General features: G+C 48.5%; 1 protein-coding gene across 1 annotated transcript in view; it reads right to left on the bottom strand.

Annotated features, from left to right (window-relative positions):
• HPSE2 (heparanase 2 (inactive)) overlaps window positions 1-26,320 on the bottom strand; it is a 106,757-nt gene that overhangs the window by 19,589 nt on the left and 60,848 nt on the right. Inside the window, exons 4-6 of the mRNA XM_041415642.1 lie at window positions 16,108-16,281; window positions 15,377-15,548; window positions 4,742-4,789 (exon numbers count right to left, since the gene is read on the bottom strand). Of these exons, the coding sequence (XP_041271576.1) occupies window positions 4,742-4,789; window positions 15,377-15,548; window positions 16,108-16,281 (394 nt within the window). The remainder of the gene's footprint in view (window positions 1-4,741; window positions 4,790-15,376; window positions 15,549-16,107; window positions 16,282-26,320) is intronic.

Below are 26,320 nucleotides of genomic sequence, written 5' to 3'. Positions count from 1 at the left end.
CTCAATGAACAGGCAGTCTGCAAGAAGATGAGAAGAGTCAGCCAAGAAAAAGAGGGATCTAGCTAGCAAATCCCAGATGAGACATCTTGAAGGAAAGGCCATGTACCTCTACTTCTGGGTGTCCTATTGTACTTTGGATGCCTATTATACAAAGCTGAGACAAATTCTCCCCCCTCTGCTTACATTGCCCCATTTCTAAAACCATAATTTGACAGTGCCATAGAAAGCCAGGATGAGATCAGCACACTTTGCAAAGGGAGGTGTGACTGGGCTGCTCCAGAGATGGCCAAACCTGAGCGTGGTGCAGGGGAAGGACTCAGCCAAGGGCTGGGCAAGAATTTATGCCAGTGCTAGGAAATGAACCACCCCAATTCCCGGCCTCCATCCTTTGACGGATCTGTAGCATGGGACAAAGATGAGCTGAGAACAGTAGTGAGGCAGGGCTGAGCACAGCTGCCGGTCAGAAATGCCCTTGCTCTAGAGCAGGCTGCGAGGCCAGGCTGCACACAGCTCCCCACTGCCTCCCAGAGAGGGACAGTGCCAGCCACCAGAGCACTTGGGCAACTCAGGGGCTGGCTACATGTCTCTGTCCTCTCACCTCCAGCTCTTGTGTTGCATTTAAAATTGTTTTCTGGCAAGATCCATGATTTGCTGCACGGGACCATAAGCACTGTACCATGTTTAATGAAGGCAGTGCACTGACTCCTGGGCAGCTGGTTTCATTTACATCCTCCTTCATTTTAAAGAGAAACCTTTGCCCCTATTATCTGACCTCTTCTTCTGTTGCAGTTAATTACATTAAAGCCCACTTCCCAAAGCTCAGGAATTTCCGGATCTCCTTTGTTGGCTGCCGCTACAGGGAGAGTCTGCTTGGAATAGGGAGAGTCTGCTTGGAATTAGGGCACCCGCCTGCCAGGGACAGCGAGCAGGGCAGATCCTCAGGGCCAGCAGGACACGCTGCTGCCACTGCAGCTGTGAAACAGAGACCCTGTGCTGGCAGGTGGCCCCGAGCCCCGAGCCCCCTCCCGAGCAGAGGGCGTCTGCAGCGCAGGCCGCGGGGCAGGCCCTGCTTCCCTTGGACACGACCTGCTCCTTCCAAACCCCTGCAGGCACAGAGGAGAGGGGCTGCCCACCTCCAGTCAACTAATGAAGGCTTTGGTGAGGAGTGACGGGGGGCTGTTCTCTGGCCCCAAAGGCACAGCTCACACCCAGGCCTTTCTCTGCCCCCACACAGGATGCATTTGCCCATCTCACCACCAAGAGCCATCCCTGGCCTCTGCCATCTCCCCAGCCTTGCCCTGGCATTGCCTGGAAATGTGCTGGTGGCCAGGGCCGTGGTGCTGCCAGGAACTGTTCTCTCCATCAGTGGGCAAAGCCAGTGGGCAAAGCTGTACCAGTGGGCAAAGCTGTGCCCTGACCAGGTTTATTTACAGGTCGTAGTGGGTTTGACTTTAAAACCACCACACAGGTGCAAATGGGGTAGAGACTCCTTTCTGCAGCTCCTTCCTGCAGGCCCAGCCTGTGAAGACACAGCACTCTGAACACTGGGGCTGATGTGAGCCCAAGTGTACACCCTGGGTACACACACTGGTGGGTGTGCCCATGCTGGGCAACTCTCTCCTGGCACCTTTGGCAAATCTGCCCCGTCAGCATTTCCCCCTGCATGCTCAACATGACTTGGCCAGAAGAGATGTCACCCAAGCCTGGCAAAAGCATTTTAAGCAAAATCTCACACGTGCGTGTGTGTCCGGCACCTCTGATTTGCTGCACAGGGCAAGTGACTTCGTATCTTGGAAGAGAAGGTGGCATTCTCCAAGAAGCCCCAGGGACAGATGTCCGCTGGTTTTGAAGATGTAAACATTTGCTTTCCCCATAAGTAACAGGGATTTGTGTTTCAGAGGCAGCATTTCATGAGGATTTGCCCATTAAACATGACAAACTTGTAGCTGTGTGAAAGACTTCGAATGGAAAAGCAGTTGTGCAGACTGAGAGTGTGCTGGGGGATGGAAGTGGGCACAGCTGCAGGTTTAAGCAGACAGTGAATCTTCCCCATGCGTGAGGACACCAGCACAGAGCAAAGACATGAGTGTGGGGAGGATTCTGAGCAGTGGGAACCCACATCCAAAGGCTGATGGGGTCTGCGCTCACTCATAACCAAACACAGCAATCTAAATCACCAGGGAAATGCCAAATCTCTTGGAGCCACTGCCACACCCTCCTTTAGAGGAAATTCCCTGAGCACTTTGAAACCATTCACACATCTCTCTCCAGCAACACGTTACTTCTGAAGAGGGAGGCACACATGCTGAGTGATGTTATGTATGTAAGTGAAACCATACTCAGTTGAGTGAGTGAGGCTCACTGGCGAGCTCCTTATTTCTACCCAGTGTCACTTTTCTATCAATTATATTTCAGATATATTCTGTTTTCACACTGAGAATAGGGCTCCTTGCAATATATTCCCTTCTCAATTCCCCTTCTGGATTGAGCACAGACTTTTCAAAGGAATAACAGATTTGACAAATTTATAACCAATATCCCAGGAGAACGTTAGGGTTTGGAACCAAAATTCTCATACTTGAAATTAGACAGCAGTTTAGTTTCCTGCTAATAATTTTCTTCTTGGATACAAAGGAACTTGTTTTGTTTTGTTTTGCTGTTTGGAGCAGAGGGATGAGACACTGTTTTGACATTTATTCATAAACAGTACAGAAGCCCAGCTCAGAGCTGTGGCCATTGCCAGTCCTCACAATCACATACGAGTGCTATCTTCAGAGCTGCAGACCCTGGCAGGGGGAGAAGCAGGAACACTGCAGTGGAAATGGGTCAGCAGGAAGCAGCTCAGCTCTGCTGACCCTTGTGGGGAGCTGCACCAGCCCTCCCAGCCACAAGCTGCTGCTTCAGCACCAGACTGACAAACACTTCAGACTGACCCTATAAGAAGCGCTTTCAAAGCAGCCATGCAGGCAGATTCCCTGCACACCAGATGAAACTCCACATCTGAAGCTTGGAAGATTGTTCCTTCAACTCATCCAAGGGCTTGGCCCAGCCATCAAGCCTTGTTGCAGAAAGCAAATTCCTGGACTAAGTAAATGCGATCAGCACATCGTGTAATCATGAAAAGCAAATTCCCAGATGAGACATAGATCATCATTGCACAGCATGAGCCTGTAAGTAACACAAATCCTGCTCCAATTGCTCTGCTACCCCACTGTCCCCCTTGCAGCAAGCTGCTGCTGCCTGGCAGAGAAACCCAAGGAACTAAACACCCAGGCACACTGAGACAAGCCAAGCTCCAGGAACGGGACTTACAGGTTGCTGGTCGTGTCTGGTGCTAAAAACCCCTCTAAGATGCCAACAGTTGCTTCTGCAGAAGCCTCCAAGGTTAACACTGACACAGAGACCACGGCTGTGCTTGCAGGAAAGCCTCGTGTGTTAAACTCCTCTGAGCTCTGGTTCAGAGCAGGTGTCCAAAGGGCCTTTACAGGTGATGGATTTACAAGCCCTACTGCTGTACTTCAGCAAAGCAGCCCAAAACCCCTCATGAAGGGTCATGGTGAAGAATCAGCTTGGGAACAAGACCTGTGGGCACCACACTCAAGCACACCTTGGACCTGAGACCCTGGCTCCATGCTCAGGCCAGTGTCCTGCATGGGAAGTATAACCCAGCATGACAGCAAATCCACATTTTCTGAGAACAGAATGGTCTCACCATAGTTTTTTTTCCTCCAGTGAATACTTGTCTCTGAAATGTGTCCTTTCTGTGGCAGGAGAGAGTCCTGCCTGCCCCACAAACCCTCTTGCTATCAATTTTGGTGGTCACTGCTGTGGTTGCACAGTGCCTCACCAGTGCCTGCACTGGTGTTTGCACTCCCACTTCAGGGAGCCACAGCCTGCTGGGGAGCCTGCCTCTGGCCACAGCATGCAAACTGCAGCAGGTGGAAATAAGAGGAAGGAAAAGAAGTTTTTGGATTTTCCCTCAAATAAGAAAACCTCTCCCTCCCAGGGTGTTTGTAACACTCAGTGCTACAGCTCAGAGCTTCCTTTGCTCTTCTGAAATGCAGCATTTGTAGTACCAGGGGGAAAAACAGGTAACAGCATCTCTCTCAGCCTCAGCTGGGCCAGGATCTTGGATGTTCATCCCCTTTTAACTGATATCAGCTCCTGGGGCTCCACCTGCATGTAGGACACAGCGGTGTGTCTGCGGACACCCTTACACAGCAGAGTGGGGGCTGGGGCATTATGTGTTTACCTTGGACTAAGATGCCTCTCCCTTATCTGGATGAACCAGTCTAGATTCAGGCCAGTGGGCATGAGGAGATGGTGATTGGGGTGAAAGGAAAAGGGCTTTCAGATAGTCTGTCACACGTGGCTTTTGCCTCCTTGTTGTCCCTACCCAGGCCACCCCTGGAGCTGCCTGTGCTCCCAGCTGCCTCTGGAGACTCAGCAGTCCAGTTCAGGGCTCTGTTTCCAGCAATCTGTCAGGCCAGGCACGCAGGCAGTGGTATTTTTGTTCTGTGTCTCAGCTGCAGAGGTAAAGGTTATTACATCCACTCCTGTAATTGTCTGAGAGGCTCGAGAAAGAAGGGCAGAGCCTCCTTCACCTCTTTAAATTCAGCAGGACAGAGGAGGTGGCTGCAGCACATCTGCCCTTTGACACCCAGAGAGCACATCAGCTCTGTTCCCAGCATCTGTGATCACTGCACTGTGTTGGAAAATAGCAGGAATGGTGAATACCTACTGTTGCCAGGTAACAGCATCCACCGTGCCGCCGGCCACTTTCATGAACCTATGGGAGACAGAGGAAGAAACCAGATAAGGCCAGTGCTGTCACAGGGGAAATGCTAAACAACCAGTGCCCATCCTACATCATGAGATAACAAAGGTGGCCAACGTGCCCACAAATACTTTCTAATGAAGCCTCTGTGTCCTTAAAGAGGAGGAATAAATTCTACTTAATCCAAATGCTTGTAGCAAGCACAGCTCAGAACAACGAAGTGAAACCCAACCGGCAGCAGAGCTCTGGGCATCATTTTAGAGCAGGTAGGGAGGGCTTTTGAGACACAGCAGCATTTCAGAAACAAGATCTTGAGGTATGTATTAAGTTCTGTGACTTTAACAACTCTCAATAGCAATTAAAGAACATATTTTAAACGTCCATTTTAAAAGAAGATTCTTCTTAGCCCCCAATATGTATTTAATCTGAGGAACTCTTTGCCTGGATTCAGGTAAGGACTGGAAAATGGAAGAAAATGGAAATAAAACCCAGCAAAGCTATTAGGTGCAAAAATGCCACCTTCTGCTCAGGAAGCTCCTGAGGAAGGGAGGAAAAGCTGAACTAACACAGCTAAGTGCTTTCCTTTTTTTGACTCTTTCTTTGGCATTGTCTATTAGCAAACTGTGGGATTCTGACCTGGCTGCACTTCTGGTTTATTCCATTGCCACAGCTAACCACAGCACTTCTATGGACAAGGTTAAAGTCAGTGATATATGGGCATTATTCTCCTGATGGCTTCTGACCTGACTAAGAATATATCTCTTCCAGACAGCTCCTGTTTGAGTCAGACTTGAGGCTACACAGGTCCACCTGCTCACACTGCCAGCCCCAAAACCAAAGCAATTCCTAATCCTGGGCACCATGTGCAACCACCACAGGAGGAGATGGTAACTGCAGGGGTCTCCCCCTGGTTCCTCAGCCCAGCAATCCAAACAGCACCTTGGAAAACTGCAGCTCCCACGAGGAAGCCCAAGCAGTTCTTACATTCTTATGTTCAGGGGCATGGATACGGAAACACACAGAGGCACACTCTGACTGCTCAGGCACGTTGTCTGTGCAGGAGTGCAACGTGCACTGCACGGCTGATGCCTTTTGGAAGTGATAATGCGCACACATGACAGGAGACATTTGCTGGAGCTCATGGATATGCCGAGAAAGGAAACCATGCTGTATTTTCTTGGGTTGCTTTTGATGCACGAGGATTCCAGGAACACAGCAGCGATGTCACAGCTGTCCCAGCTCCACACTGGGGTGAGCCGTGCTGGGTCCAGCCACCCCAAGGAGAGCCCCATGACCGAGGGCAGGGAAGGGGAAGGTTTGTGAGGAGACCATCAGAGCATTTGTCATGGCAGGGACGAGCAGCAGCTTTCTGGCACACGAGCCTCTAATCAGGTCTGAAACAAGAGCAGCAAGCTTCAGGCTAAATATAGCTCGGAAATGATCATTCTGACTTTAAATTAATGACCATAGTCAATTATAGACTGGGACAAAAGGGCAGCTGGACCCTGTGGAGCATAAGAGGATGCTGGCAAAGGCAGCAATAATAAATCCCTGCAGACAAGGAGGGAAGAGATACAATTAGAAATGGAAAAACAATAACATGCTGTAAACTCCTGTCGCACTGATGCATCCCCAATTCTGCTGCCCAGCAGTGCTGAGAGCTCAGCTCCCAGGCTCTGTAAAAGATGCAAAAGCCTTTCCGAAATGCTTTTACATCTCTCTTGAGGGTCAGGGCTGGAAGACGGGTGATAATGCAAAGGCTGGGGACAGTTCCTCCCCAGCTGAGCAGGGGGAGAATAGCAGCTGGGCCAGCCCTGGTGCAGCCATGGGGAGAGGTGTGAACTCCCCACAACTCACACTCACCTGGAAAAAAGAAAATTACACAAATATTGCTGAGGAGGTGTTGCTGTTGTATAAAATTAAGTGTGCAGAAATGTGCCAAAAGAGTCAAAACCCCCAGCTGTCAGGTTTTATATTCTCTGTACAGGGGCTCCTGCATAAAATGTAATGCACAAAGTCTATAAGAGTAAACTAATGAACTCTAAACTGAAATTATGAACACAATCTGTATTGGATTTGAAGATCAATATGTTGCAATTGGATTTGAAGATTAGCTCAACTTGTTTTCTAACCTCAAATGCTTTACATTCTGGCTGAAAGAAAACCATCCTGGACTTCATAGAATCACCTCTTCAGGCTCAGCTTGGCACTCTCCCCTCACAGACCAAAACCATGAGCAGACCAAGCTTAAAGGAAGAAACTTTCTGGTTTTCTTTGCCATTTTCATAGGGCCTATAGCCCTGCTGAAGACACACCTTCTACAGTGGTCTTTGAGCAGGGACTGAAAAGCCAAGCAAACCCTCATTATAACCTCCTGGAGCAGCAGAAGCAGGACATCCATGTGCCCCATCTCCCACATCTCTAGGAAGCTACTTGACCTTCTGATAGTTCCTGGGAAACTGTTATAGGGCACAGGCACCACTCAGGCAGCAGAGTGCAGACCAAAAACAGAACAGAAAGGCCCTGGCTTGCTTGGTGCTCCTCTTCTGCCTCTGTAATAGCAAGATAAATCAGTTACTTCTGTTAATATCAAAATCTTATGATAAAGCATACATATCTAGCTCAAATTTTCTTTTGCATGTTTGTTTTCCTTTCTTTCTGTTTTCTTCCTTTTTCCTTTTGTTGAGATTTTTTGCAAGATGAAGTTCCTGATAATTCTTCAAGTCCTGCCTTTAGAGCTGGAGCTGTTCCTGGAGCACCCCAGATGTCTTCAGAGGGAAACTAGAGCAGCCCAGCAGCCAGCAAGGGGTACTGCAGGAACAAGAGATGAAAGCCTCGGGGAGGTGGAGAGGCAGTAATGCACAGGTATCCAAATCTCCTTGTTTTAGGAATAGGAATTTAACTAATCCTTTATTCCTATAGCACCCGTGCTGCTCCATCCACAGGTTTTGAGGCCAGTGGAGATCCATACAGTCAGAATGACCAGCGGTGACACAATTTCACTTGGGATTTCCTGGGCTGTGTGATTCCCATGTGCGCGGCACGGCGCAGGCACAGCGAGCCAGACGCTTCCGGCAGAGCTCAGATCCCTGCACATGTGCTGCACAGATGGGCTGGGCTGGCACAGTAAATCTGCCATTTTCCTACACACTGGGATCTCTCTGGGAGCACCAATTGACCCTGCAGCACATGTGCACTAAATCCCTCCCTGAGAGGAGCAGTGGGGCAAGCTCAGCCCGTGCTGGGCTGGCTAATGCTGCAGCACTGCCCCATAATTCAGAAGGGTGGCAGCCCCAGTGCCTGCCCATGTAATACCCCTGGCTGGGTTTCCACATATCAGAAACCTGGGCCCATGTTAAATTTCTCAAGAGAGGTCTTTGAAATCTTCTGGGACAGCATTTCTAGGTGGGAAAGCAGAACACATCAGAGACATGTAGAGGAATAGGAATCTTGGGTAGGGAGTTACTGATACTGAGGAACAAAGTCACTGAGCTTGATACATACATCTACATGACAAAAGGTAGGTTTAGATTAGGTATTAGAAGAAATTCTTCACTGTGAGGGAGATAAGGCACAGGAGCAGGTTGACCAAAGAAGCTGTGCATGCCCTTTCCCTGGAAGTGTCCAAGGCAAGGTTGGATGGGGTCCTAGGTAACCTGGTCTATTAAAAGGTGTCCGTGCCCATGCAGGGAGGTTGGAACTAGATGATCTCTAAGGTTTTTTTCAATTCAACCCACCCCATTACTCTGTGATAGGTTCATCCTGTCCTTGCAGCTGGCTCTGTGCCAGCATCCCATGCCACCATGTGGTGCCTGTGGTGCCCTGCGTCGAGCTAGAACTGAGAAAAATGTAACTCAGCATTGCTCAGTGGCTCAAACAGTTCACAGCTCTGTCCACCAATGGTGGTACTAGCACAAGGTGGGGCTCACCCCACAGGTCATGTGTGAGCTGTGGGGGCAAGGAGCAGGAGAGCTGCAACACCTCAAGATGGTACTGGTACCCAAACTCTGTACTGGGACACCATGGGTCAATCTGACCTCTTCCAGAGCATCTCCCATAACCACATCTCCCAGGACCACAACTTTCACTTTAGCGTTGGCAGATACCTGAAACACATCTCCTGCTTTGATTCAATACTTGTCAGTCATGGAGCACCTACTGCAACCTCAAGTAAATTGCTCCCATGGTTAATTAAACTCCAAGTACATTATTCCTCATGTGAATGTGTCTGGATTCAGCTGCCAGCCTCTGGAACTTCCTAGGCTTATTCATGATACATTAAAGAGGTATCCACATTTGGAAATCTCTTTCCCATGCAGGTAATTTCCGATTTTCATCCTTTAAATTATTAAAAAAAAAAAAAAAAAGCAGCAAAGCAATGCTGTAACAAAGAATGCAGCTGCACAAGGAGAAATGTTGTTATTGCAGAGGCACCCAAGTGGTTTAGCATCTGAATGACCCCTGAGTGCTGGACTTTACAGCATGGGTTATTTCATCTGCTACTCCCTGAAGAACTACAAAACAGTGTCCCTACCCTGCACAAGCCCCAAATGCAGGAACAAGACTGGCCCACCTGTGGTTGTGGTGGTGCCCTGGTGTACCCCTAGAGCAAGGTGGTGGATCTCTGCCCTTTGAGCCAACAGTGATGGGTAAAAATAACCTTCATCTTGTGTCTCAGCTGGCTGTGAGGGTCACTAAGGCCCAAGCTTCACTTACTGACTTCTTCAGGTGCAGCAGCACAACTGAATACCTGCAGAAAGAGGTACTAGACCCGTCACTAATGCTGCCAAGCCTTTATGCTGCAGTGAATATTCATTAATTTCATTCTGGGGAGCAGAGTCTGGTGTGAAAGGTATAAATCTGCTGATATGTTGTATTCTCTGTCTGCTCAGCATCACCTTCCTTCAGCCATCCTGATCTGTGGTAGGGCTGCACAAGCCTTCCAGCAAAGAGGACTTTTTGTCCTTGGGAGGGCTCAAGGAGTTAGGAGACAGGGACTCGCCTACCTCTGGCCTCCACAGCACCCTGTGACAATTACTCACACAGTGCCACTGCCTACCATGTGAATAACCTTCCTCCTTCTTTACAAAGCTTCCTTCCAAACTACTTTCTGCACCATGAACAAACCACCCCATTCACAGGCTCTTGGGCCTCTGTAACATTTCCTCTGAGCTCTCTTCTCTCTTCTGAGCTGAAGAGGCATGGCCTGTTTAATCTCATGTGAAGAAATAACACACTATGCACATCCTCAGCTTCTCTCTGTAACCTCCTGGTTCTATTACATCTTTTCTGAGATGAAATGACTAAGATTGTAGATAGTAATCAGAATGAAGGTACAATGTGTACTTGCACAGTGCTGTAATCTCATCTATGTTTTCTTATCCATTTCGTTCTTCCTGTACAGGTGACCGTGAATGCAGAAATCAAATTAAGTTTCAGAAGCAACAACTATATTAACTCTTTCCTCCTACAAGAGCAGTAGCTAAATCTTTTGCTTATATCTCAGCTCCTTGACCCTGCTTTATAACCAACTGCAAAATGAGTCATCACATCCTTCACACCTCATTTCAACGTATTTATGAATTGAGTCACTCACAAGTTCAATGCTACCAGAGCTTGAGTTAATGCTGCAGTGACCTCCTCCTCCCTTTGTACCATTAATTTGAAGTTCCTTGTCTTGTGGCTTTAATTTTTGCACAAAATTCTTGCTCTGGATCCAGTGAGTGTCCTGGTACAGTCTGTGCCACCAGCCTTGTGGTAGCTTTTGTAATACCATGCAGCAAGGATATACTTTTTTTGAAAGAAAGTCAAACAGCTAAAGCAGCTTCTAAAAATTCAGTGTTTACAAGTCCCTTGTGTCGAATATGGCAGAAGTCCTTCTCAGCAAGGGGACGGGAAAAATGCCTACATTCATTCCTAAAATTCATGAAGAGTCCTTCCTTTTGCCAGACACCACCTACTCCAGTTACTTATTTCTTGTTCTTGAATTTAAACAAACAAGCTCTGTCCATACACTGTCTTTGGCTGCTATTTGGATAAAAACTAATGCCTGAACTGACTGAGGTGTGCTGACCTGCACAGACAGGCACAGCCCTCTTCATCCTCATGATGGCAGAGACATAAGGCAAGGGCAGTTATCATTGAAACACCACCAAAGCCTCTCCCAGTTTAGTCACTTTGATTTTGCTTTGGTGGAACCCCATTGTTCCATTTCATGAACTGTAAGCTAACAATTCTCTCAACCAGATAAGTGTTAGAAACCTTGGCTTGGGGTTGGTTTGTGGGTTAAATGAACAGGGCTGAAGACTGAGTCAGGTATTAACCCGACCCCTACTTGTCTGCCCACAAATAACTGACATGCCCCCTCCCAGTCCTGGCACATCCACAGCTGGCAGGGAGGAAGGGCTTCTTCTTAACCACCACTGACAAAAGTGCTCCTTCAGCTTCATGGGCTCTTTTCAGATCTCTGTGGAATGACATTACCAAACGGAGACACAGGGAACCTGATGGGTGGTTAAGTCTCCACAGGCATTACAGACCAGGAGCAGGAGGCAGCAAAATCACGAAGGATGAAGAATTTTTGTGCCTTGCAAGGGGAACACTGACAATTGCGAGCCTCATCACCTACTTCTGCCACCTGGCTAGAGGTGCTGTGTCCCTGTGACCAGAGGGTGGATGCACAATGGTGACTGCAGTAGGAAAAGGGGCCAAGGAGGCTGGAAAGAGGGCAGAGAAAAGCCAAGGAGCCACAAGATCTGGTGACTTTGAGATCTGTGAGATGAGGAATAGGGAAAGAATGTAGCTCCAGACAAGAAAGATTTTCACTTCTCTGGTGACTCAGCAGTCTCAGGACCTAAACTGGCCACAGAGCACCAACAGCCAGTCTAGCGTGGGCAAAAGCCTGCCAGCCCTTACCCTGCCAGCATTGCTGCAGCTCCTGCCATGGTGGAGGTAACACACTGAATCTTGTGAGTTACCAGTGGCAAAAACTGGGCTACACCAGCTGAGGAACAATGGGTGATGAGAGCCCAGAGTCAAATCCACCCACACATGCCAGCCTAAGTTTTGTACTATGTTCCGAGCTTTAACACGTTTTGGCATCTCTCCTTCCTGATAGCTTTTCCTCGTGTTTCTTCTCTTCCAGTACCAAATGGGTTATCCAGCCATGCATTAACCTTTGTGTCTGATTCCTGATCTGCTGTTAAAATCTATGTTAATTCCTTAGAATCCCATAATTTTTTCCCCAAGCAAATTCTGAGCAGTTCTGGGATTCCTGTACCCGCAGACGCAGTAGGTAGCTAACACGGTCTGCTCTGCAACTGCTCAGGCTGCATGAATGGTCTAATTAACACCTCATCAAACTCAACTGTTGGTTGTGTCTGGAGAAATTCCCTCTTGCACCTGTGCATCCACAAGACACTGTTTCTAGCCTCCTGTATGGCAGGCCCAGCACTGCAGAGCCTGTCCTTACACCACCAGCAGCAGCCCAGCTCCAGGATCTGCCAGCCCAGGGTGATGCGGATGGCTGTGACTGCTCTGAGCCATTGCTCCCTGCAGGGTGGTGGAGGAGCTCAGGGACAATAACTCAGCACTGAAGGGTGTGCAAAGCCCAAGCTTCTGTGCTTCAAGCTCTCCTCCCCTCACTACATCCCACCTCCACCATTGGGAACTGCATAGCTGTCACCCAGCACAGCTCGGTGTCACCTGCCTAAGGACAGCCTCTGCAGCGAACAGCATGCACACCCTCCTGTGTGCTCTAAACTTTTGGGTGCCCAAACTGTCCATTATTGTGCAGACCCTAGAGAAAAGTGGCACCTCAGGAGGGGTTCAGTCCCACCCTGTTCTGGAGGACAGGCATAAGGATTTAGTCAGAAGAGCCCTGGAGGTGTTCAGCAGATGCAAATGCCCAAGTCATGTTGACATTGCCATTATTTCAGGACAAAATTTAAGCACAAAGAATAAGTTTAGTTTGATTGCTTGAGATAACAGCTAAAAATAGACTAGAATATTTGGAACACAGAGCATGGAACCAGAAAATGTTATTCTAGTTAATACTTCACAGTGATGCTTTTCTCTGAGTGTTTTGGGACCTCAGGTATCTCCAGAGGCTCTCCCTGGAGATCATCTAATGCCAGCTTCTACTGCTGGAGAGCACTCCCTGGGCTTGTCTGAGGTCTCCTGTCCCATTTCAGCTCATTTCCATTACTTCTACCAAAACTCACTTCCTCACTTTGTGTAACACAGCAGTGCTTGCCTGGCAGACAAATCCACCCATCCCATCTTCACACTGGGGGTGTCATCTCACCCCTCCAGCCTTAGTTAACTCTTGATGTACAATCTTCCACTTGACATATCACCTCCTACATGGTTGACTTCTGCTGTTCATCACATTTTTTTTAAAAAAGAAGAGAAAAACTACAAATTTCACACCATCAGGACTATGAGCTGCATACACTTCACTGAGGAGCCTTCAACCTACCATGAGCACCACACAGATCACTCATGGGGGGTCTAGCAAGGCAGGTGGCAGATTTGCCTTTGAGACAATCTTCCTGAATTCCCTCTCCTCTCTCCTGCTTGCTGACTGTGTGTAGCTCATTCAGGACCCTGAGAGGCACGTCCTGGCTGTGACAGCACCAGGCACATGCTGAACCACATCCTGCAGATCAGTTCTGGATGCTGCTGCAGAAGACAGAGCTCTCAGCAGCACTAACCCACATATTGAAGAGACCTTAGGGAGCTACTGGGAATAAAGCTCATGCTGTCAAAGAGCTTAGGCACTGGGGTTTATATGTTTATCCTTTTGCAACTCCATGCCCAAACACTGCAAATGAGTGCTTAGCCCTTTGTCTCTGTGTAATCAGATTTGTCCCTCCTCTTTACGCCCTGCCTGGTAATAATGGGGTCTTTATGTGGAAAGACCAGCAGCTCTTTTTCCACAGGACCCCACAGGCTGTAAAGCCATGAAGGCGTGCGCCACTTGCTGTGAGCTGCAGACACCAAGATTTGGAGTGCAGGACACAAGGTTTCTCCATGGGAGAGGCAAAACTCTTTGAGCACCCATGGAACAGAGTGATCCTGGAAGGCAGGGATGGCAGCAGAGAAAAGAACATATAGCTTGGAGAGCAGGCATGCTCATCAGAGCTTTTCCACACCAGCTGGGGGGTTTATGAAGAGCCCCACTATCCCATCACCAGGGCTGCAGCTCTTACATATCCTCCCTTTAATTTGGGATGGGGTGTCTGCCATTATCTCCACCAGACTGTACACTTCTGCCTTGCTCCCAGGGCTGCTGTCAGTCAAAACACAGCCCAGCAACATTTAGCTGCCGGACCACCCTGGCCGTGCGACTTGGCTCTTCCGACCCCTCTTCCCTGGGACCCGGCTGCGGCGCACGAAGGGCAAACACAGCAGTAGGACTTCCCTTTCTCTAATAGCTTCTTGGCTCTCATCCCCATTGTTTTCCTTACTCAGCCTGCTCCTCCCGGCGCTAATAGATTTCCTGCTGATCAAGGCTACTACAGCATTTTGTAACTCCCCGCGCTGCTGCCGCGCGGCGCCAAGCGCGGGGCTCCGTGGGGCATCGGCCGCAGCCATGGTATGGGCACAGGCACTCTTCCTCCACTTTCATCACTGGGAGGGATGCTGGTGTCGCAGCTGGTTCAACCAGCTTTATGGTCTCTTTGTGCTGCTGCAGCAGAGCTGAGAATCTGGCCCTGGCTCCCTCCCCGCCTCGCTGGGGACTGCATCAGTGTGCTGTTTATTGTTTCTGCCAGATCATTCCTGCAGATGTTAATGAATGCTAGACCCAGCTTTGCTCCCAGCAGAGTCCCTTCCACACCTCCCCCTGCGCAGCCTTCTGCACTGGAGTTTCTGTTTACAGTCCTGCAGGGAATTTCCCTTCTGCTGCATGGTCTTCGAGCCACACAGACCCAGCTCCTGCTGCCAGCAGGCTCCCACACCTCCATGATTCCTATAGCTGTCCAGTGTCACCTCCAGGTGTCTGCATCCCTCTCTGTCACCATTTCTTCTCCACCTCTGGCCTTCCCAGACTAGAGACATGCCAATCCCCCTAGGAGGGAGAAGAGAGCTTGGCCAATGAAGAAAGCTGCTACAGGTTCTTCCTTTGCACAGATGGAGAAAGCGCAGGGAGGACAAATCACCAAATGGGAAGAGCGAAGCAATTTGTCCAGGAGGATTCAGAGATAATAACGTGCACATTGGTAAGTGGTGCCAGGACCCACATCCTCACCCTGCAGCTCTTGGGCTTGCAGCAGCCTGCATCCACACCACTGCATTATCTTAACATCCCAATAAGGTGGGCACCTCAGTCTGCCTATAACTGGGAAATGCTGGAAATGCTTGGGAGAGTATTAATCAGTCCATCCCAAGATCCCACCAGGAACCTCTGCAGAACTTTAGCTGCACACATGACTGTGTTCCAAACCTCTGGTACTGTGGTGGCTCAGCCACACAGAGCCTCACTATCCTGGAGGCTGTTGGACATTGGGAAGCCAAGGAGCAAGCCTTCCTGCTGCCAAGGATTTTGGTCTCAGGAGGGGTTTCTGAGCTCTTTTTGATCAACTCTACACCACTTACCCTTCCAGGAAAGCAACGACATTCTTCCTGGGCCTTCCAATGTTCGGCCCATAGAGGTGTGCTCTGGAATAAGTGCGGATAAGCTGCAGCAGGCTTCTCAGTTGAGTGTAGTCCTTTCCCAGCTGGCTGCCGTTCACCGAGCGGCCAATCAGTGTCCGATAGTTATTGGGCTCTGAGAAAATAAAAATTGACAAGCAAAACGTGTCAGCCCTGCTTCCTCCTCTGCGCTTCCAGAGAGGCACACAGCTCACCCTGTCACACAGCTGGAGCGCCGCAGAGGATGCAGGCAGCTCTGCAGAGCAACAAAAGGAGCCTTTGAGGAGTGGATGACAGCCACTGCCTGCTCTCATGTGCTCCTTTTGTGTGGTGCTGGGTGGAGAAGCTGTACCTTGGTGTCATGCTCCTGTCCCCACAGGGTTGCCTACTTCCCCTGACACTGTAGCCCCACACAAGTCCCTACAGTAGATGGCCTGGCCCCCCAGGACCCGCTGGGCCCAGCAGCTAGGGCAGAAACATTTCATGTGCTTAATACCAACTGAGAGAACTGTCCAGCTAAGAGACTCACTCACACCAATTCTTAGAGGTGGTGCTGCCTTACAGCAGGGGCCTTTAAATCCCTCTGAAAATACACCGGTAAAGCATCCTGGGAGCTACAGGTATCCTCTTCCAAAACCGAGTATCTTTCTGCTACAGCAAGCTCCATTCCTGTGGCTCTTTGTTCCCACACTCACCATTGCCCAGCTCCCAGGAGATGTTGTACTTCTTGCTGGCGCTGTACTTCAGCAGGCTGAGGGCATTGGAGCTGTTCCAGGAGTTGTTGGGATTTCGGCGCAAAGCATTCAGTGCAAAGATCAGGTGAAGGCCAGAGCAGTCAGCAAAGTTATAGAGTTTGTCTAGAGACCTGGCTGGGAAGAAACAAAAAACAGTTTGTAATTCAAAGCAAAGCTAGTTCCAGGGGGGTTCAAATGATCCTGCTGTCCATCATACCTTGCCTTCTATGTAGGATGAGCCAGGGTCAAATGCCATCCCCACGACATCTGTAACCACAGAAAGGCTCCTGACCTTTGAAACCCAGATAGGATTCCAGGTGTGGGTTCATCTCCTTCCAGCATGAAACTTGGATGCCCTCCACCTCTGTGTCAGAGCTGGGGCCATGTTACCAGAGACAAGTGACCTTATAACATCGCTTTTCATCTACTCTTGGCAAGGAAAGTTTGTCCTTTCCTGTGCTTATTCTGCCTTGCATCTCTTTCAGAGCAGATCCCTGCAGTGTCTGGGGAGAGGATGAGGAAGTCACCACTCTAAAGCTGCCATCTCTCCTGCACCCCACAGCAGCCTGATCTTTGCTCTGCAGCCCCAGTGCAGTAACCCAGCAATTATCCAGTGCAGGCTCCATGCGTTGTGCACCAGGCTGACATCTGTCCTGCACACACAGAGTGGAGCTCTGTGTCACCTCAGGGGACAGAGGGGCTCCCTGCCTAGTGACAGCCTGGCCAAACCCTGCTGCCAGCAGGCTCTCCCAGGGTGCTGGAGGCTATGTGGGATCTGTGTCCTATCTGCTGGCCCCAAAACTGCCTGGACGGCATCTCCCTGTACTGTGGCCTTGATGAGCAGTGGGGGCACCAACCAGCAGCACAGGAGAGACCAAAGGAAGAGCTGACCCACTATTTAGGGAGGTGCAACATTAGCACAGGACAGAGAGACAAAACACTTAATGCACTTTTTTTTAATGAAAACTTCCCTAAAAACTCAACAGCAATCAAATTGCTGATGAAGCTAATGCCAGTGTTAGCAGGACACAAACTCACGTGACAGTAAGAGGAGATTTGGTTAGAGAGCAATTAGATAACTGTGGTGTTTTCAATCATCCCTGCCTGTTGAACTGCATCCCAGGACACTCAGCAAGCTTCCTGAAGCAGCCTTGAAGATGCAACCACTTAACTGTGAAGAGCCACCAGGGATAGGGAGGTTCCAGGGGGCCAGGGAGTGCAGACCATAGGCTCCCCTTTCAGAAGAGGGGAAGGAGGCGCTTGGGAATTATGGAGTAGGCAGACTGGCTTCAGGTCCCAGAAAAACACTTGGACAAATAACCAAGTTGCTTGTCAGCACTTACAAAATATAAGGAGATGATCAACAGCCACAGGAGAGTGCCAAGAACAAATCACACTGAAGCAATCTACTGACAGGAGAGCAGGACTTGTGGGCAGCAAGGCAGCCATCCAGGCATTACACCTTGATGGGCTCTGAGGCTTTGCACACAAAGGATTGCACACGCTATTCTCTCCAGAAACTGAGGCAACCCTCATCTAGGCTGGACTGCAGTGAGAAATACTCACACCTAGGTCAGCTTCCAGTAATGTGTTGTTACAGTGAAGGGTCTAGGCAGCCTGCTCTGGGTCTATTTGCACATTTCCAAAAAAAGCGGGGCATAAAGGAGCAGAGGACACATCAGACTTGCCATGGCACCAGGGTGATAGCACACACCACCTTTGCCAAGGGAGATGAAGGGGATGCAGGGAAGGCCACCACACACTCAGGGAATTGCTCTAAGCCCAGCAGTGATGCTCCAAGATTTCCTGTAGCCATGCTGCTCACCTGAGGTGCAAGTGGAAGACTGACAAGAGGGAGCTGCTCGCTCCAGGTGGGATAAGCTGTTCTCTATATGTCTGTGTTTATTCTGTTGCCTTTCCTGGTCACTGAAAGTCTCAGTGAATACAGACCCAGCTCTGAGAAGAATAAACTTATCTTTTAAAGTAAAGTTTTAAGGAGGGTCCAGGAAATAAGCTAACTGAATAGCTAACATTTAATGCAACACAGGAAAGTTATGGAAAGAAGAAGAAGAATGCAAAAATGTGGAAGATAAATTCTCAATCCCTTCCACAACCTTTTTTCAAAACATTACTGGCTGTCTGAGTGAAAAGTAGCTGAATTAGACTAATCTAATGTGTTCATCCCAGTGGTTCAGGCACATTAGCTGTTTTTTCTGGATATTTAGTGAATTAGAGACAGATACAGTTACTTATTACTGATTTACTTCAGACCCTCAGGCAAAAAGCTGCACTTGAAATGAGATTCCAATAAAGAGGAGAAGATAGACATCCAAATGACAAAACAGGATAGCAAAAAAGGTGTTACCTGCAGTTCCCCTGCTAGAAATGAAACCTTTCCACTGACACAAACCAACTGTACTACAAAAGGGAATTCGATTCACATTTAGGAGCCACTGCAGAAGACTGGGAATTGATTTTCCATGCATCCATGAGAGGAAACAAGACGTCTGTTTATCCCAACACAGGGCCTGCCACTGTGAAATTATATTTTCCCCATGACACTTATTTTGTTTCCGTGCGCCTGGACGCAGAGATGCCACGTGTATTTCACGTTCTGCCACGACTTTCCAAGCTGGAAACCTCAGCAATCAGGGGAGTGAGCTAGGAGAAACACACAGATGTCTGGGGTTTGGTCCTGCACGTTTCCAGTGGTCTCCCAGGACAGATGGACCTATGGCCTGCACTGCAGCTACAAAGAGCAGAAAAGTACTAATAAAGCTATCTCTGCATCACACCAGATTGTTAAAATGGTCGCTCTTGATATGAAGACTAGCAGGTACTGAATCCACTTTCCTCCTTCATCCTTGGCAACTGTCTTGGGATAGTGCAAATGTGGAAGCACCAGTCCAGTGGCTCTTGATCAGTTTGCACAAGCTAGCTAACCACTAGTGTTTAAAGGGCATGTCTCTCACCTCTGAGACGATTGCACTAAAAACTGGACATCTTCCTTGCAGACAGCTGCAGTTAGATGAGAAGAACACTGCCATGCAGTGTATGACAGCAGTGTCTCAAGTGGCCAAGGAGGCCAGTGACATCCTGGCTCGTGTCAGCAGCAGTGTGGCCAGCAGGACACAGTGACTGCCCCCCTGTACTCAGCACTGGTGATGCTGCTCTTTGGGTGCTGTGCTCAGTTTTGGGCCCCTCACAATAAGAAATGTGTTGAGGTGAACATTCTGGAGAATGCCCAGAGACAGACAAAAAAGCTGGTGAAAAGTCTGGAGCACAAGTTTGTAAGGAGCCTATGAAGGAGCTGGGGGTATCCAGCCTGGAGAAGAGGAGGCTCAGGGGAGACCTTATCACTCTACCAACTACCTGAGAGGAGGTTGTAGCGAGCTGGGGCTTGGCTTCTTCTCCCAAGCAACAAGGGATAGGACAAGAAGAAAGAGCCTTAAGTTGTGCCAGGGGACATTTGGATTGGATACAAGAAAAAAAATTCTTCACTGAAAGCATTATCAAGCATTGGAACAGCCTGTCCAGGGAAGTGGTCGAATCACTACCCCTGGAGATATTTAAAAGATGTGTAGGTATGGCACTTAGGGACACAGTTTAGTGATGGAGCTGGCAGTATTAGGATAATGGTTGGACTGAATAATCTTTGAGGCCTTTTTCAAAACAAATGATTCTATGGATGGCTAAAGCACAAAAAGAAGCCTATTTAGAAGACTTTGAGTGATGTCCAGTCCTCCATATGTACAAATAAGGCCATAAGAAAATGCTATAAATATTTTACTGCCATGACTAGGGACGGCAACATTACTTTTGAGTAATGAGAACATGAGGAATCGCAGTATTATTAACAGCTGGCTAAAACTCACTTTGAATTCTGGATAATTGCACTGTTTTTTCTTCATCAAACAAAGAAAATCATACAGGAATTTAACCTTTCCCCAGCTAACAGATCATTAGGGAAGGCTTTCACAAAGCACTTCAATAGAAAAAGCCATTGTCGTAGCAGAATGAATCTTAATAGGGCAGAACTAGATTTATAAGATGTTCTCCTTGCTCCTTCTCTCCCTCTGCCCAGTGCAGAGATGCACATGCTCAGCACTCATGTGCTACTTCAGCTCAGCAAGAAGGAATAATGGAAAAAAAAAAAAAAGAAAAAGAAATGCATGAGGATGCTGAGAGCCATCTTCTTGCTTTTATAATGCTCACGTAGTTGGAGTGAGGCTGCCCGAGGCTCCATCCCCTCACACCCAGCAGCAGTGTTGGTGGGGGGGGTCTCACTGGGGTGGGTGCCTTGGTGGGTTTGGGACAAACAGCAGCCAGTAGTCAGAGACAGAGGCCACTTAGGCCTGGCACAAAAATTAAATCAGAAGATATTTGTGATTTCTCAAACTTATACATCATTGGTTGCAGAGGCTTGAACTCATCTAGGGAGTGAATACAGCCTGGCAATGCACGTCTGGGTGGCCACCAGTGAAGACCTGCTCCCAGTCCTGCCCTCAGATGAAGCTCTGCACAGAAATTAAAGTTTTTAACTGCTTGTATTGATCTCATACCCTGCACAGAGAGAGACAAACAATTTCAAAATGCAGAGGGTGTCTGTGAAACCACAAATGATGGCGGGGTTCAAGGGACAAGTACGTCCTTTGGGATTCTTTCCCATAATTCTTCTTTTTATACAAGGCTAAATTTTAATGTTCTCTGAAAGATTGATGGCACTTAACTCTGTAGCATGCCTACACAAAATCTGAGGCACATTAAAATATCTCTGGCAGTTTAAAATAATTGGAAAGACTTTCCAGTTGTAGTTACTGAATTAAACATTATACTAGAGACTTTATAAAGAGCACAGTATTGACCGCTGTTTGGTAAGAGGGACAGTTCAAGAATCTCTGGGTTTGAAAGTCTTCCACATTTTTTATTCTGCTTCAGGAATTTTGCTTTGGCAGAGTTTAGCATGAGGAGTGGAAATTCATGTGCACGCTGAGACGGACGCTGGGATCAGTCAGTGGGCTGAGGGGTGGCAGGAGTTGGCACGGTGTGCCAGGGGCTTTTCTAACTCTGGGAAGGCAACCAGAAGGATGGGAAAGAAAAGCCTGCTCCCCCTCTCTCCCCACCATCCACCACATCCATCTCTTGCACGTACAGAGTATGCAAGCACCAAGGAGGGTGAGAGGAGAGCTGAGCAGGGGGTGGGCAGCACACAGCACAATTCCCAAATCCACAGGCCAGCTGAGAGACCAATCCAGTGAACAACAGATGAACCCTTCTGTGGATAAAGCAAAGAAAAGCAGCTCTAGAAATAACAATTTCAACTAGTCATAGACATTGCTCAACTCTGCCTTCTCCATAAATTCTGAGCAAGCCTGGAGTGTCCCTTCACACAGCTCCTGGTGCCAGCACTGAAGCCTGCAGCATCCCCTGCTCCTGAGCACCCAGGAGGAGATAGCAGAGTGATGGCATTGGGAAAGACCTGGCAAAGATAAGCCCAAAGAGAGCTTTACAGGGAGGGGGCAGAAAGGGCAGTACAGGCTGTTCAGACTAGAGATGAGTAAGATGGCTGGTCAGAGCAATGAATGGAAAAAGAAAGATATTCCCACTTACAGAAAAACAAGTGCGTACATGGAAAATTTATTTACAAACAAATTTGCACCATGGTCATCTGAATCCCATTTGCTCTGTCTCTCTTGCATCGAAAATCCTCATAAAACCACTTGTGTGTAGCAAGGACTTGATGTTTTCTTAGCAAATAAACATGAATCAGAAGATATGCAGCAGACAATTAGAGCAACTCCAGACCCATGGGACAGGTCTGCAACACTGGCCTGAAATCTTCCAAAGGATTGCATCCCCAGTCACAACAGGGTGTCAGACAAGGTGACCAGAACCCCCCATCCACAATCTGCACAGTTAGAGCACCAAAGATCAGCCTTCACCATCGCTGCAAGTTCAGAGGCAAAGCAACATCCCACACTGTCCGAATGCACTGAAACATCCCACTGGATCATGGGAAGGTTTTCCTGCTGTAGCTTCATGCTAAGCCATTCCTTCAAAGTTGTTGCTTAATGAGAATTTTAGAGATTTCAAGGCTACCAAGAAACCCACACAGTTGCTGGAAACTGCATTTTAATGATGACCATCCCAGCTGGGAAATTGTTTGGTTTTAATTCGGTTTTCTGAAGCATTTTGCCATGCAGTAAAACCATACTGTATAAAGATGCTGAGGAATTCCTGGGCAAAATTGCTGGCTGGAGGGAAAAATTTACTTGCCTCAGATGCACATTTCACCTGAAATGATCTTTCTACCTGGTCAGGCTCCTAATTCTCTCCAAGAAGGACTGAGGTTTTCAGAACTGTCCCTTGCTCTCCTGACCTGCCAGGCTCTCCTATTGCTCCAAGGCAAGGTGCAACGTTGGAGGTCTGTTCTGAGTGACAAGAAGTGCTTTGGCAGAGCCTAATGGTGCTATAGAAAAGGGATCTAGTTTAATCCCATCTGAAGAATACCTGAAAGCTGGAGGAACTGGCTTTAATACTGCCAGCCAGCAAAGAAATGCTGCGCACTGTGTTAATGAGAACCTGGATTTTATATCCAGCTGGAGGACAGATGGGGATCTGGGCAATTCCCTTTGGAGTATCAAGGGGGCCTTTTTCCAAGAGAATTGTCATCATCCCTGGTCTTTAAGCAGCTGAACATTGACCCTCAATATTCATTCAAGTCTTTAACTAGATTTTTCATTTCACTGCCAGCGCAGAGGTGATTATGCTGACCACGTGAGCAAGGTTTGGTCCTTAACACCACTGCACAGAAATAGCAGTCTGGGGGCTTGGTGTCAATCTCTTGCCAATAAGGAGCTTGGCTAGCAGCCATGGATTGTGGGCTGAGTTCCCAGCTGGCATATAACTTGGAAGACAACCACGAGGTCTGGGTTCAATATCCAATTGCTAAGGAGTCTGGCTGACAGCCTCATTTTGTGGAATGAATCCCAAATTAATATAATTCTTTTGATACCAGACAAGGGGCATGGCCTGTTTCCAAATGCTCTAAGGGCTCAGATAAAAGCCATAGGCATTGGGTTCAGTGTGTAAATGGCATCGAGGTTGGATAACGGTTGGGATTGGGCTTAATCCTCAGATGGTGAGAAAAAGGAATGAGCCCTGAGCTCTGCCTTCGTGCAAAAAAAGAGAGCTCAAATGAGCAGAATAGCTCTGTTTTCAATCCTCGCGTGGTAAAGAGCTCACAGGACAGTAATGGTTTCTAGGAACAAGTGTAAATTGACATGGAGCTTCAGAAGAGATGTGGGATCTGGGTTCAATCTCCAAGTGCTGTAAAGCTCAGATAATGGCCAGAGGGGCAATTTCCAAACCCTCTGTTCCAGTCTGGTGTCTGGGAAGAAACCAGGATCATATTACAGCTAAGAAAGCTGTTTTCTCCTGCTGCATAACTTAAGGTATTTTCCCTTTTGGATCAGGATGAATCCAGCATCTTCTAAAGTTTCAGAGGGAAATGGAGGTGAGCAGGGAGAGTGCTACATGTTTGAATGGAGCAGAAGAACAGAGCAAGGGAAAATAAGAAAATAAGCAGGTGATCACCACCTGCTCTTCCACATCTCCTTGGCCACCACAGATCATGGGATTTGAGCCATGGAAATTGCTCCAGGGAAAACCTGGGTACAGCTCCTCATCATCCTCAGTGCTCAGCAGTGCCTGCATTGGGTGTCTTTGGGGCTTCTGTGGGAGGCAACTTGTCCCGTCAAGAGACAGTGACAGCCTGCGTGGCAATTCCACCTCACTGACACTGCTTGCACAAGGGGCTGGTGGGAAACAGTGTGTGCAGCAGTGAGTCAAGTCAGCAGCTTGCTTGAGTCATTCCACTTTGGATAAAGGAATGCAAATAAAACGAGCAGAAAGTATTCAAATATTATTTTGTCCAGGCATTTAAAACTGGTCTTTTACATAGGAAAAGGAGCAGAGGATGAGGTTTTACCAAAAGCTATATATTGATCCTGTGAAAAACTTCAAATTTGATAGCACTATCTTCCTGCTCTTGAGGAAATTTTAAAAATCTAATTCCAGTCTCTGGAATTTAGCTCCGAAGTCAAAATAGGATGGACCACAGCAGACTGTGAGCAGGGCCTGATCTGTAAATGCTGCTAGAACAGGCTTTGGATTGTGAACCTGACCTGCACTTAGTCAGACTCCTGAGCACCAACAGCAGGCTTGGGGTAAAACCCTCCAAAACTTCTTCTCAGTGTGGAAACTACCCATTCCTAATGACCAGGGGTGCTGGAGACAAGCCCTGTCAGCACCATCCCCTGCACAGGTGGTGGGCACAGCCCAGTGCTCTGCTCTTTACCCCGTGCAGAGCTGTGACTCTGGGATGGGTTACCCCTGCCACAGAGGTGCCTCCCTCCGGGCTTTACCTATGCACGAGGAGGGAGCGGACCTGCCAGGCCAGGAACACGGCTGCAGACATAACCCAGCTCCACTGCCAGACCTTTGCTGACAGAATGACTGTTTTATATGGCTATAAGAACAGCTATAAGCGCAGCTGTCTGAAAAGCAACAAAATCTATGATGTGTGTTTCTAAAGCCAATGACAGCTGGCAGTGCTGCGCTGCAGCTCATTCCTTCTTTTACACGGTTTAGTTAAAACACTTCTCTGCAATCGCCGTGATTTATCAACAAACTGCAGTTTCTGGAACAATTTAAAAGCATTCCCAAATAGGTAAGGAGTGGTCAGCTCCTCAAGCTCTCAGCAAGCTCCCAAATGGCAGGCAGCTAGAGATGGACAGGGACAGCTGATGGGAGGACCAAATGTCCTCCCTGGCCACTCACAGGGAGGACAGGGCTGTAAATCCCATTGGGATGGGGAGTGTTGAGGCAGGGGTACCTGGGCAGCTGCAGAGCATTACCCATGCATGGGAGAATGGTGATTTATTGAGTTTAAAGCTGGCTTCAGGTGCAAACATGAGCCATTTCTGTGCGGCCAGGAGAGGTGACTTGGTCCTTGCACAGGGCTGCTCCCTAGCCCCATGGAGGGGGACCTCCTGTGACCTCCTGCGGCTGAGTCTGACCTCCCAGGCATGGGAAACCCTGTGCAGCCCAAAGACACAGAGGTACATAGAAGATAATGCCACAGCTCCCTGTTCAGCTGGATCTTGTAACACAAGGCAGAGTGAGAAGGCAAGTACTGTACCTTGCCTGTCCCCACACTCACCTCCTCCTGCCAGCTGTAGGGCAGCCATGAGGGGAACCCACACAACCCCATGCATCACTTGCTGCTCAAGCAAAATGCATCCACGATGTTCTTTCAATCTGCCACAGTTGCAAGGCAGAGGTTTTCTTTAGACTTTCGTTTTCTAGCAGCACCTGACACACTAACACTGCAGCAAGAGGGTAGATGTTCTCAGCACTTCCCTGAAAAAAACGAAGCTGGGCAGCACAGGGTGAGCAACACCCTGTGCAGATGCTGCATGGCTAAACAGGGATGACAGACACACAGGTACAAAGCACGCTTTCAACATGTTCCTTTAATCTCAGTAAAAAGCTTAGCCCAGGTAGGCTGTGCTCTAGCTCACCAATCCCCCTCAGCAGCTCCCATTCTCCATTTTTTGCTGCCTGAACTGCTGTCACGCGGCAGACACACAGCTTGATTCAGAAGAGCCTCACGCAAGCCAGATCCACCCCACAGCATCCCTGGAGCCGCAGAAGGAGCAGAGCCTTGTACCAGGCCCTTTGCCTCCCACCCCCCAGATCTGGCTGCTCCAGAGCACAGTGACATTGATCAGTCATGCAAGGAGGCTGAACTACCACATCGGGAACAGATTCAAACTGAGGACTTCACTGTTGCCAAACCCCAACATTCAAAAATCATGAGTCAAACTCACAAAAATCATGCGACTGGCTCAAGAAACCTGGTTTTAACATAATTTTCATTGCCTGCTGTTTTCAGAAATTTGGGGTGCCTTTATAAGATGTTTCTGAGCTCTTCTACTACCAGGAGAGTTAAAATCTGGCTTGTTTTTATTATTCCTTTTAGGCAGTTGATGTGCAGCAGAACAATCAGTTCACTTTACAAGTTGTTTGACTGCCTTTCCCAAGGGTGGGGACTGCAGCTGGTGGCCAGGGATGGCAGGGGCCATCAGTGAAGTCCCTCAGCACCGGGTGC

This window comes from Onychostruthus taczanowskii, unplaced genomic scaffold (genome assembly GCF_017590055.1).
Source record: "Onychostruthus taczanowskii isolate IOZ18803 unplaced genomic scaffold, ASM1759005v1 scaffold5, whole genome shotgun sequence".
In the NCBI taxonomy this organism is placed as follows: Eukaryota; Metazoa; Chordata; class Aves; order Passeriformes; family Passeridae; genus Onychostruthus; species Onychostruthus taczanowskii.
Note: the sequence above shows the minus strand (reverse complement) of the source record. Positions and strands in the feature narration are given on the sequence as shown.